Source organism: Otolemur garnettii, unplaced genomic scaffold, assembly GCF_000181295.1.
Source record: "Otolemur garnettii isolate 467f Iridium unplaced genomic scaffold, OtoGar3 scaffold00013, whole genome shotgun sequence".
In the NCBI taxonomy this organism is placed as follows: domain Eukaryota; kingdom Metazoa; phylum Chordata; class Mammalia; order Primates; family Galagidae; genus Otolemur; species Otolemur garnettii.
Genome location: NW_003852408.1, coordinates 14,125,181 through 14,136,641, shown reverse-complemented (window position 1 = coordinate 14,136,641; position 11,461 = coordinate 14,125,181). Strand labels below are relative to the sequence as shown.

Below are 11,461 nucleotides of genomic sequence, written 5' to 3'. Positions count from 1 at the left end.
ACAAGTTTGAGACCAGCCTGTGCAAGAGCAAGACCCCATCTCAAAAAAAAAAAAAAAAAAAAAAAAAGCCAGGTATTGTAGCATATACCTATAGTCCCCCTACTTGAGAGGCTGAGGTAAGAGAATCACTTGAGCCCAAGAGTTGGAGGTTGCTGTGAGCTATAACATTATGGTACTCTATGGAGGGTGACAAAGTGAGACTGTCTGAAAAACAAAGTGGCATTCCCCTCTTGCTTTTCATAGGCTCCCCAACTGCCTTCCTCAACAGAGGTGTTGCTTACAGGTGATAGAGGCAGAGAAAGGCAGAAATCCTAATAAGGATTAGGATTATAAACATAATAGCTATCAACATTAAATGCCTTGTGCCACATCCTTATCACATGTTACCTCCTTTAATCTCACAATAGGTTAAGTACAAAAAAATTCCATTTTATGGGTGGCGCCTGTACCTCAAAGGAGTAGGGTGTTGGCCCCATATACCAGAGGTGGTGGGTTCAAACCCAGCCCCAGCCAAAAATTGCAAAAAAAAATTCCATTTTACAGATGAGGAAACTAAGACAAGAGAACTTTAGTGATTTGCCTAAGTTCACACAGTTAAAAATATAGGATCCCAGACGGCTCTGATTGCAATACTGGCTCATGCCTCTTCGTGATCCTGGAGAAGGAAAGAAAACCCCATAAAGAACTGGGGTATGCACAGTTATAGGTTACCCCATGCATTCCCCACAGCCAAGAGGTGGTTTTTCTTGTTCCCATTTTACAGAGGAAAACCTGAAGCCCAACAGTAGCTTGCCCGAGGTCACATCCCCAGAGCCATTTGTACTTTATAGCCCAGAACTTGACTCAGAAGGTAGTTGAGGAAAGTGTGGAATGACCAGATTCAGGAAGGCAAGGCTGGCTTTGTAAGCTGAAGGCCCCATCAGTACCAAACCCCCACTGCTGCTGTCACCACAGGTACCACCTATAACAGGTGGCAGAAGTATGGAGCTGGCCTTGCTGTCATCTGGCTGGCACTCCCAGGGTTTAAGGCTTGTAAATATGTTAGCTGAGGCAGGAAGTGGGGAGGGGTAGACTACATCATTATTATTCATGAATGGGGATGCGGTTTCTCAGATTAGCTGGGCACTAGTGGGAGATAGGAGAGCCACCACCTAGGTGGCAAGGTGTGTCCAGTTGGCTATGGCTGGGGGCACTAATGCTGAAGGATGGGACAGGGCGAGGGGTTGCTGCGGCTCACCAAGTGCCAGGTCCCACCCCCAGAGGCGGGGCCAGGAGTCAGCCGCTGCTACTCCATCCCTCCCGGAACCCAGGCAGGGACAGAGCCTGGGCAGGCGAGGCAGGCTGGGCCCACTGTCCCCACAGAACAGAGGCACCATGCACTCACCAGCCAGGACACCAGACATGATCCGAAGACCTGCAGGGCTGGCTACAGCAACTCCCGGACACTGAGGAAAGCCCAGGCTGGAAGCCGGGCAGGTAACACCTGTCCCCAACAGCCATGTGAGTAGCTAGCCCCCCCACCCCCACCTGCCATACTTCAATACCTCAGATCCAGATCCTAGAGAAGTCACTGTGCCCAATCCAAGCCACCAGCCCCTCCAGTGTGAGGGTGGTACAGCCAGCGTCCTGCTGGGAAATCACACCACAGGCTACTCTCTGCCCTTCTTACTGCTCCTATGGAGATGGGGTAGGAAGAATCACTCCAGACTAGGGCTGGGCACTCCAGCTCAGGCCAAGTTTCAGGTAAAGAATCATGAGTCTGAAATCATGGGAAAGATTCAAAAGAATCATGAGTTTAAAAAAAAAATGGTGAAAGGAGGAAGGGGACCGAAAATTGGAGGGCCTCTGGTTAGAGAAAGATGACTTGGGAGGAGAGCACAGGGGAGATTGAGGAAGAAGAACCAGGACTGAGGGCAGGGGAAAGGGGCCCAGGGGTGCAAGGGTTTAGAGGCTCAGGTCAGGGCACTGGAGAATCTGAGTCTGGAGGAGGATCATCTTCCTTTCAGCTCATGGTGGCCATGGGGCCCTGATCCTCCGACTTGGAGGAACATGGGGAATAGGAATCCTTTCCTTATTGACTTTAATCCCAGCAACAGTAGCTGCTCCCCTGTGATAGAAGCAGGAGCTTCTTCAGGACCCAGGACCCCTCCCCCTCCCTGTCCCCAGGATATGGCCATGTGGCCGTGGCACTGGGGGACTGAGACCAAGGAGTGAAGGGGAGGACAGGGACAGATCAGAGCCACAGAGAGGTCAGGCCCTGCCCATTGGCTTCTCTTTCCTGTCATCTGGGCTCAGCTTTGGGCCCTGGGGGTGTGTGGAGGGGGTCTTCTTGCTGCTGGTATCTCCACTTTCACTGCCAAGGGTCCCCTCCCCCTGTCCCTCTCTTCCTAGGAACGGCCCTGTTGCTAGTGTAGAGCTGACAGTCAAGTTTATGGGCTGGAAGTCCTACCTGGAGGCTGTTCACTGAACTGTAATGGGCTACAAGAACAGATGGGAGGAAGAGTGCAGGTGACAGGGCACTCCATTTGTACCCCAGACCTGGCCCAAAGGACCCTCTCACCTGGTAGCTGGTTGGAAGGCCACTGCACACTGGCTAGACTTGTCCTTTCCTTTTGTTCTTTTAGAAGCCACCCAGGTGGAGGCCAGGAGGCACAACTCCCCTGTGGGGCTGGGTGCTCTGTCATGTAGTCTATACAGCTGCCAGGTGAGGCCAGGCAGATAGCAGAAAGGGGTGGAGCTGGCCCTATGGGGACCACTGGTTAAATCCCCTTGTTGTTACCCTACAGGTGTTACCAGACCTGATTTTTCAAGAAAAAAATATGTGTTTTACATACATTTTTAATTGGCAATTAATTGAAAAATTATGTGTATCAGCAAATATGATATGGCACCCAGCACATGGGTCTGCACCCTCTGGATTAACTTGCAGACCCCAGCAGGATAGCAACCTGCACCCCCACCCTAACTCTTGTCCCTGGTCCTCCATGCAGGCATGCCAGCTGCTGCTCCAGGCCCGTTCTATCCCCAGGCCCAAGATGACAGCCAATAGCACTGAGGAGTGGCCCAGCTCTGTTCCCAAGGGGGCTCTGGGGCTCTCTCTGGCCCTGGCAAGCTTCATCGTCGTGGCTAACCTGCTCCTGTCCCTGGGCATCGCTTGGGACCGCCGTCTGCGCAGCCCACCTGCTGGCTGCTTCTTCCTAAGCCTGCTGCTGGCCGGGCTGCTCACGGGGCTGGCACTGCCCGTGCTGCCAGGGCTATGGAACCAGAGCCACCGGAGTTACTGGCCCTGCCTCCTTCTCTACTTAGCTCCCAATTTCTCCTTCCTCTCCCTGCTCGCCAACCTCCTGCTGGTGCATGGGGAGCGCTACATAGCAGTGCTGAGGCCACTCCGGCCCCCTGGGAGCACACGGCTGGCCCTGCTCCTCACCTGGGCTGGCCCTCTGCTCTTTGCCAGCCTACCTGCTCTGGGGTGGAACCACTGGACCCCTGGTGCCAACTGCAGCTCCCAGGCTGTCTTCCCAGCCCCCTACCTCTACCTTGAAATCTATGGGCTCCTGCTGCCTGCTGTGGGTGCTGCTGCCCTCCTCTCTGCCTGCGTGCTGGCCACTGCCCACCGCCAGCTGCAGGACATCCGTCGGCTGGAGCAGGCAGTGTGCCGTGACACACCTTCAGCCCTAGCCCGGGCCCTTACCTGGAGGCAGGCAAAGGCACAGGCAGGAGCCACACTACTCTTTGTGCTGTGCTGGGGGCCCTACGTGGCCACCCTGCTCCTCTCAGTCCTGGCCTTTGAGCACCGCCCACCACTGAGGGCTGGAACTCTGTTGTCCCTCCTCTCACTGGGCAGTGCCAGTGCAGCAGCCGTGCCTGTGGCCATGGGGCTGGGTGATCAGCGATACACAGCCCCCTGGAAGGCAGCTGCCCAAAGGTGGCTACAAGGCCTGCGGGGAAGGACCCTGTGGGGAAGGACCTCCCGGGGCAGTCCAGGCCCTAGCACTGCCTACCACACCAGCAGTCAAAGCAGCGTGGACCTGGACTTGAACTAGGGACTGGGCCTGGGCTGACCCTACCATAGCATCCACCCATCTCCACCAATCCTGTCTCCACAGGTCCCCACTTTTCAGAGTCAAAGACCTTGCCCCACCTGACTCTGCACTGACTGAATAAAGGTCATTTATAGTTATCTCACTCCGTACCTCAGAAGGGAGAGGCAGGTGGAGCAGCTATGGAAAGAACCTCAAAAGAGATGTGTGGAATGAGGGAGATTCCAACCCAGACAGGCAAGTAATTGCTGGTATGAAGAGACCACCCCTGGGAGGTGAGCTGACACACTGGACATGGAGCAGATCACGAGGGGAGCCTCACCTGGCATGGCCCTCACTAGCTCCTCCTTGCTCCCAACCACCACAAAATCCACACAGACATTGTCTCTGGGAAGTATATTTTATTTACATTTTTAAAATCTGTAACTAGTATCTCTTCCTCCTTTCCATCCCCAGAGACTTGGGAAGGGAAAGAACGGGAACCTCAAATACCTACTCCCCACATACAAATACATACCCCCATGGCTCACACCAGCAAAGGAAAGTGAAAGAGAGAGAGGCCTGACCCTCACTTGGAAGGGTCGGCCAGGCCTGGAAGAGGGGAAAGGGAAGGGGGCCTAGGGCTGGGTCTCTAAAGAGGAGAAAAGGACAAGAGGGGGCAAGTCAGCTGAAGGGGTTGTAAAGTAGTCCAAGGCCCCTCCCCTCCTCTTCCCTCTGTACCCTACAGCCTCCGCCGGTGGGGGGGCTCCCCTCATCCCCCCTCAACACCAGACACAAAGGCAGAGGCTGCAGCCATTAACGGTCAGGTCTCTGGACACAAAATACTTTCGCTTTATGGTCTCCTGATGTGGTCACCACCAGGGAGGCATCTCTGTAAATAGAAAGCATATGGGTGAAGGAATGGGATAAGCTGGGGACCAACCCAAGCCCACCCTAGGGCCTCCTCTGGCACATTTTTTTTTTAAAAGAAAAGGGGTCTCGGGGCGGCGCCTGTGGGTCAGTGAGTAGGGCAAGGCCCATATCCTGAGGGTGGCAGGTTCAAACCAGGCCCCAGCCAAACTCCAACAACAAAAAAACAGCTGCGTGTTGTGGCAGGCATCTGTAGTCCCAGCTACTCAGGAGGCTAAGGCAAGAGAATCAGATAAGCCCAAGAGCTGGAGGTTGCCGTGAGCTGTGATGCCACAGCACTCTACCAAGGGGGACAAAGTGAGACTTTGTCTCTTAAAAAAAAAAAAAAGGAGTCTCGCTCTTGGTTAGGCTGGTCTTGAACTGCTGAGCTCAAGCAATCCACCCACTCAGCTTCCCACAGTGCTAGGATTACAGGCATGAGCCACCATACCTGGCTCATGTGCCAGGCATGCGCTTCTGATATATCCTCAATGCTAGACCCCAGTGCCTAGCACTGTGCTCCCACCTCCACACAGCCAGCAAGGAGATCAAAGGAGGAAAGCCCAGCAGAGGAGAATCACAGAGCTGACTCAGAGAGGGGAAATGGATCTCAGCTTCTTACCCCATGACAGGGATGTGAGACCCTGGGTAGGTCCCTGTCATCTACTGGGGTGGGGGCTGGATCAACAGTTACAACTCCCTGGGCTGTGAACCCTCAGGCTTCCTAGCATCCCTGCCTCACAGGGTACAACCAGGCCTCGGATCCCAGCTTCCCACAGCACTCTCCTCCCACACCCCAAGAACCCTTCCAAACACACAGAGATCCAGCCCTCACCCCATTCACTTACTTGCTGAGGGCAAAGTCCAAGATCTCGGCTGTATGGCCCCGGTAGTCAGTGAGCAGTCGACCAGTCCGGGCATCCCAGAGGCGCACAATGCCATCCAGACTACAGGTGTAAACCACAGCGGTACCTGCCTCCCACAGCAGCTGCACGATGCCCGACTGCCCCGGGGTGTGACAGATGCAGTGTGGAGGTCAGAGTGGGGAGAGCTGAGAGGCATCTGCTCCCACCTCTCATGGAAGGAAAGCCACAGAGAAGGACCAAGCAGGAACCAGGTCTGGGGTAGATGCACCCAGAGATCTGGGTTTTCTATGGCCACGGCCATAGCCCATGGGGAACCCAGCTCCAGCTGTCCATACCTGGTGCTGACACTGGTGCCTAAGGGTCTGCGTAGACAGGTCATAGATAGCCAAGGTCCCATCCAGGTAGCCAACGGCTGCCAGAGGCATCCTGGACCAAGAACACCATGAGGACACATGCCCTGCCTCTCTCTGGGGCTCCAGCCATAAGCCTCCTCCCATAAGCCGCCTCCTCCTCCAATCCTCCTTGTCTCCAGGCCAAGGCCTTGGCTCACACTCACACGCTGCAGAAGCCCAAGGACTCCACTGAGTTGGACTCACTCTCCTCCCCTTCTCCCAGGTTGGGCTGGGAGGCCACAGTCTCAGGTCTGAAAACACCCACCACCTGTAAGTGAGAGAGGATCACAGGGGGCCTGAAATCTCAGTCCTCTGATAAAAAGACTAGGGGATAGAGGGACAGAGTGAAGAATGAAAAAGAAAGAAGATACAGGAAAGAAGACACAGGAAAGCAGAGGGCCCCCCAGTCAGGCTCCAGGTCCACTCACCTTGCCTGTGGTGGCACTGACCAGCTTGGCCTGGCAGTCCACAGAGCCAGTTAGGATCAGGCTGCCATCCTGATTGGTGGCGACACAAGTCAGAGGGCCCTGGTGACCCTCAGTCCCTAGGTTAGAACAAGGGTGATGAGCTTTGTCCTATCTCCCTTCTGAGTACTCCCCTGGGGTTTCAACCCCCTCCCCAAAGGTGCAGGTTGACTCCCTCCCTCCACCTCTGATACCTTTCAGTACATGGATGGGGTTTCCCTGCTTCAGGTCCCAAATCCTGATAGTGCCATCTTCATAGCCTACCACAGCTCTCTTCCCTAAAAGGCCAGAGGCACAGAGAGAAGACAGTGTGCACTGAGACTCAAAGAGCAAGAGAAGGGGATGGGGGAAGGGAGAGGCAAGAACAGTAAGGGCACAGATATTGCCCCAGTTCAAGGAAGGAGGAAGGTGCCGTCAGCTGTGGGGCCTGGGAGTTAAGCACTCCCAAGAGCAGGCTTCAGAGTTTGCCAACTGTGGCTCAGGAAGGAGCTTAAAGTGCCTAACCCTGGATTCAACCTCTGTACCCAGGAAAGGACACTCAAGGGAGCTGTTCTCACCATCAGGGAGGACTCGGCCACAGGTCGCTGGACAGTTGGGACCCTGAAAAGTCTTACAGTCACCATTCGGGACCTTCCACATCCAGGTGTTGCCATCGGCTGTGCCCGCCAGTAGAACAGGTGCCCGAGGGTGCCACTCCATCCACTGGGCAGGGAAAAAGGTACAACAGGGAGACCCATCATCTCAATCCCACCTAGGAGTCTGCCCCATGAGTCCTAACCAAGGTTTCCCTGCTTCTGGGATCAGTATATACTTTCCAGTAACAAATATAGAAATTCTTGCTATACCCTGAGGTGCACTTATTTCTTATAGATAGGACTGTCCCCCTGAGTTCTCATTCCCCCCACCTAAGGTCCCACAGAGCTGAATCCCATTCTGATGATTTCACCTCCAGGTCTCCTGCTTCAAAGGACCAGACCTCCTCCTTGGTGTCCACCTGCCACACTTTCAATAGGCCACTCATGTCCCCTGTGGCCACTAGGGTAGAGTCATGGCTGAAACCAGCACAAGTCACAGAGTCTTTATGGCCTGAAATGTGGGCAGAAAGAAAACAAATAATAATATACCTACTGCTAGGGACAAATGACCCCAGTATCTGGCCTCCTGAAAGGAGTGACTAGAGAAAAAAGAGGAAAGGGTGTGGTGGCATGTTCTATACTCCCAGCTAGCTGGGTTCAAGACCAAACTGGGCAACATAGCAAGACTGCATCTCAAAACACCCTAAGTCTCCCCAGAACAGACACTGCTGGCTCCCCTCACCCAAGCATATCCCAGGCTTCCTATTTCTTCTGCTGCTGTTCGCTTTACACCTCTACTTAAATCCTATGTCCTCCCCTCCATCCACCAACTCCAACACCAGTGTCACCTCCCCAGGTCTTTGCTAGACTCCCTCAGTGCCTCCTGAGCCAATAATAGACTAGTATGTATGTATGCTCCTTGGTGGCCCGGGCCCTAGGACAGGGCCCGGGCCACCAAATAGAGGTCACTAAATGGCTGTTGGATGCACAACCACTGCAGGCCAGGCCCCTAAGATATCCAAGGAACCTGTTCCTCCCAGGCCTCTACTCCAGCCCCCTTACCTGCACACTCAAAGAGCAGCTCCCCATCGCTGAGCCTCCACACAAAGGCTTTGTCATCTTCACCCCCTGTCACTGCTAAGGTGTTGGTTTTGGGGTCCAGGCTCACACAAAACACAGATGCTGTCCGAAGAGATAGTCCATGGTAAGGTGACAGAGCTGCCACCTAGGATTCTGTTCTCCAGAAGCCCACCCCCTTTCACCCAAAGCAATTTCACTTTCCTTCTGAAAAAGAATCTATTCTTATTCTAAGTTTAAAGCATCAGTTTTTAGGGTGGTGCCTGTGGCTCAGCAAGTAGGGTGCCAGCCCCATGTACCAAGGGTGGCAGGTTCAAACCCAGCCCCAGCCAAACTCCAACAAAAAAATAGCCAGGCGTTGTGGTGGGTGCTTGTAGTCCCAGCTACTCAGAAGGCTGAGGCAAGAGAATCTCCTAAGCCCAAGAGCTGGAGGTTGCTGTGAGCTGTGATGCCACAGCACTCTACCAAGGATGACAAAGTGAGACTGTCTCAAAAAAAAAAGGGAGGCTGAGGCAAGAGAATAGCCCAATTTCTGGAGGTTGCTGTGATTTGTGATGCCACGGCACTCTACCAAGGGCAATAAAGTGAGACTCTGTCTCTACAAAAAAAAAAAAGCATCAGTTTTTAAGAGAAAGCCTTCCCCAAGCTTAAGTCATTCTCCATGGCAGAAGCCATCCACACTGAAGCCATGGACAAGGGGTACATGTACAGGGCTTTCTATTCTCAGCATGGGATGTCACCAGGCTGGGTAAAAAAGAGAGCCAGGAGAGCATTATGTTGTGGGTTTCTTGCTAAGAAATAGTATTTGAGAAGATTATTAAAACTATGCTCCAAAAGGTATGATATTTACCTCTAATTTATACTCAAGCTGCTTTCATTAACTCTTATGGAAGATAACTTTTTAAAAGAAAACTAAGACCCAGAGGTTAATAAAGGTTAGTAGGCAAGTAAGACTGGCAGGATTTGAACCCAGGTTGTCTCAACAGACTCCAGACCCACCATACATACTGCCACCTACCCTGGAGCTCCTCCAGGGCAAGGCCATCATCTTTCCCTTCTCTGTGTTACTCTCAGCGCTATTTTGTCCAAGGTGTATGTCTGATGCTTACATGCCCACCGGGACTGATTTAAGGTGGATCTCCTCCTAGACTTACCTGAGTGCAAGGCAAAGGTGACCTCGCTATCGTCGGGGCCCTCCATGCTGCCGACCACCCCTTCTTGAGGTTCCAGAACCCAACCCTCTTCGTTGCCCTCTTCTTCTTCTTCCTCTTCCTCAAAGTCCACATCTTCCATCTCCTGGGCCAAATCATCTGCTTTGGGAACAGGGTTAAAAGATGGGGCTCAGGAGGCGGGAAGAAGGATGGGAAGAAGCGTCCGCAGGCCTGAGGCTGGGTCATGTGGCAAGAGGGTAAGGTGGAGTCAGATACACCGGGTGTAGCGGAGGGGCGAGAAGCGGCAGGGAGGAGGGGGCGTGTGGGACGGAGGACAGGAGACCAGGTCTCAGGACCTAGGGGCAGGCCAGCGACTGTGCGGGAAGGGAAGGCCGAGGGGATGATGGGAAGGGGGTGTGTGAGGGGAAGGGCCAGAAGAGACGTCAGGGAACCCCCACCTCTCCAGGCCTGAGAACTAAGTGTGGGATGGGGGAGGGGAGGGGAAAGGATGTCGGTAGGAATCACCAGTGGGGTGTGGACGGGAGGGGAGAGCAGCAGGGGTCAGAGGCCAGGGGTGAGCGCCTTCTGCCTGTCCCATGGCCTGAGAACGGCAGTTCTCACCCGGGTCCGGTGGACCGGGATCCAGTTCTACCACCTCGATAATCTCTTCATCACCATGGAAGCTTAGGGTCTCCAGTGGGGGGGTGTCAGCGGCAGCCCCGCTTTCCGATTCGGACTCCATGCGGCGCAAGCAGCAGATCCACTTCTCTGGGCCCAAACGCCTCCCAGAGTCAGCTCTGCGCGACGACGCGGAACTCGAGCCCCTCCTCCCGGGAGGAAGTAGGCGTAGGCTAGTCCCCAGCAGAAAGAGCGACGGCCCTTCGGCCACTAGAGATAGGTGTTGGCTGCCTGAATTACCAATCACAGTGCAGAGTTGGAAAACCGGGCCGGGGCGTGGCGAAGAAAACCCAAACCCCGCCCCACCTGACTCCGCCCCCAAGAAGAGGCAAACAAGAGAGCGTGCGCGCCTCCGGGGTCTCCTGGGAAGCGTAGTTCTCTCGGGTCCGCTCCATGGGCTTCTGGGAGTTGTAGTTTCTGGCCTGTAGGCAGGTCGGAAGGAGCGGGGGAGGCCCTTTACGCAAACTACAATTCCCGGCTGGGAGCGCGGTGAAGGGGGGTGGGATCTGATCATGGCGGCGGTGGTAGCTGCTACGGCGCTGAAGGGCCGGGGGGCAAGAAATGCCCGCGTCCTCCGGGGTAAGGAGAGGGACCCCGGGGAGGGCAGGACTGCCGGAGATCCTTTTTCTTTCACATCTCACCAGCGAGAGCAGGAGGTCAGGGCTGTCTGTTGCTGCCCATACTTCTCTGCGGGATCTTAAGAGTCTGGGGGAGAAAAGATGCTCTCTAGAGGTCACCCAGTCCATCCCTCTGCCTTCGGGCTGCACAACACGTTTGGGGTCTTGCTACAAAAGGGTGACCCAAGGAAGTCTTTTAGACTCCCGAGCTCCAGGTGTTTCACACTCACCGCAGTGCAGAGGAAAAAGCCCGGGACTTCTTGGAGGCTTGGGTTCTAGCCCCGGATAATTAGCAGTTTGACCTTGGGTGAAGTAGTTCGTCTCTCGGGGCTTCAGTTTCCTCTTCTATAAAATGAGGGGATGGAGTAGACTATCTTTAAGGTCCCTTCCAATGCTAGCATTCTGTAGTTTTCAATCTTTTCCCGGATTTCTTTCATACGTTTCATGTGAGTCCCACTGCAGCCCTTCCCATCCTGTCGCCTGAGATGAAGAACAGCAATGCTCGCCCTCCTGGCACCAGGGTGATGAGCCCGCAGTGACGTGGAAGTGGCTTCCAAAGGTGCCACCTTGATGACGATTTTCCCATTTCCCTTTGGATTCTCCCTGGCACAATTACTTCAGACTGCAGTCACTCCCCTTTCTCAGATCTCAACCACTCCTCCCCAACCCTTCCCCTTCATCCCCCTTTTCTTTCTTTCTTTCTTTCTTTCTTT

At 54.3% G+C, this 11,461-nt stretch overlaps 3 protein-coding genes across 5 annotated transcripts in view; 2 read left to right on the top strand and 1 right to left on the bottom strand.

Moving 5' to 3' along the window:
• Nucleotides 1–1,344: 1,344 nt before the first annotated feature.
• GPBAR1 (G protein-coupled bile acid receptor 1) lies at nt 1,345–4,160 on the top strand. Of its 2 annotated transcripts, XM_023510300.1 has the most exons (2): nt 1,345–1,500; nt 2,991–4,160. In XM_023510300.1, exon 2 carries the CDS (start codon nt 3,036–3,038, stop codon nt 4,041–4,043), a length of 1,008 nt encoding a protein of 335 aa, XP_023366068.1. In that variant the 5' UTR covers nt 1,345–1,500; nt 2,991–3,035; the 3' UTR covers nt 4,044–4,160. The 2 variants fall into 2 exon arrangements, with proteins under 2 accessions (XP_023366068.1, XP_003785013.3); XM_003784965.3 differs by lacking the exon at nt 1,345–1,500 and having other exon boundaries at nt 2,931–4,160.
• A 266-nt stretch (nt 4,161–4,426) lies between these two features.
• On the bottom strand, nt 4,427–10,355 carry AAMP (angio associated migratory cell protein). Of its 2 annotated transcripts, none has more exons than XM_003784964.2 (11): nt 10,075–10,355; nt 9,457–9,612; nt 8,288–8,407; nt 7,597–7,736; nt 7,208–7,352; nt 6,845–6,928; nt 6,615–6,730; nt 6,351–6,454; nt 6,130–6,220; nt 5,777–5,931; nt 4,427–4,911 (listed from the first exon to the last, which is right to left on the bottom strand). In XM_003784964.2, exons 1-11 carry the CDS (start codon nt 10,193–10,195, stop codon nt 4,836–4,838), a joined length of 1,308 nt encoding a protein of 435 aa, XP_003785012.1. In that variant the 5' UTR covers nt 10,196–10,355; the 3' UTR covers nt 4,427–4,835. The 2 variants fall into 2 exon arrangements, with proteins under 2 accessions (XP_003785012.1, XP_012657648.1); XM_012802194.1 differs by having other exon boundaries at nt 9,457–9,615; nt 10,075–10,312.
• Nucleotides 10,356–10,502: 147 nt separating this feature from the next.
• Nucleotides 10,503–11,461, top strand: part of LOC105886532 (probable hydrolase PNKD) — a 2,876-nt gene continuing 1,917 nt past the window's right edge. Inside the window, exon 1 of the mRNA XM_012802193.1 lies at nt 10,503–10,710. Coding sequence (XP_012657647.1) covers nt 10,644–10,710 — 67 coding nt within the window. The 5' untranslated portion in view covers nt 10,503–10,643. The remainder of the gene's footprint in view (nt 10,711–11,461) is intronic.

Coding starts and splice junctions, on each gene's coding strand:
- GPBAR1 (XM_003784965.3), top strand. CDS start 2,985: ATGCAGGCATGCCAGCTGCTGCTCCAGGCCCGTTCTATCCCCAGGCCC.
- AAMP (XM_012802194.1), bottom strand. CDS start 10,195: ATGGAGTCCGAATCGGAAAGCGGGGCTGCCGCTGACACCCCCCCACTG. Junction 9,616..10,074: donor TCCCGGTCCACCGGACCCGG/GTGAGAACTGCC, acceptor CTGTTCCCAAAG/CAGATGATTTGGCCCAGGAG. Junction 4,912..5,776: donor TTGGACTTTGCCCTCAGCAA/GTAAGTGAATGG, acceptor TTCTATTTACAG/AGATGCCTCCCTGGTGGTGA.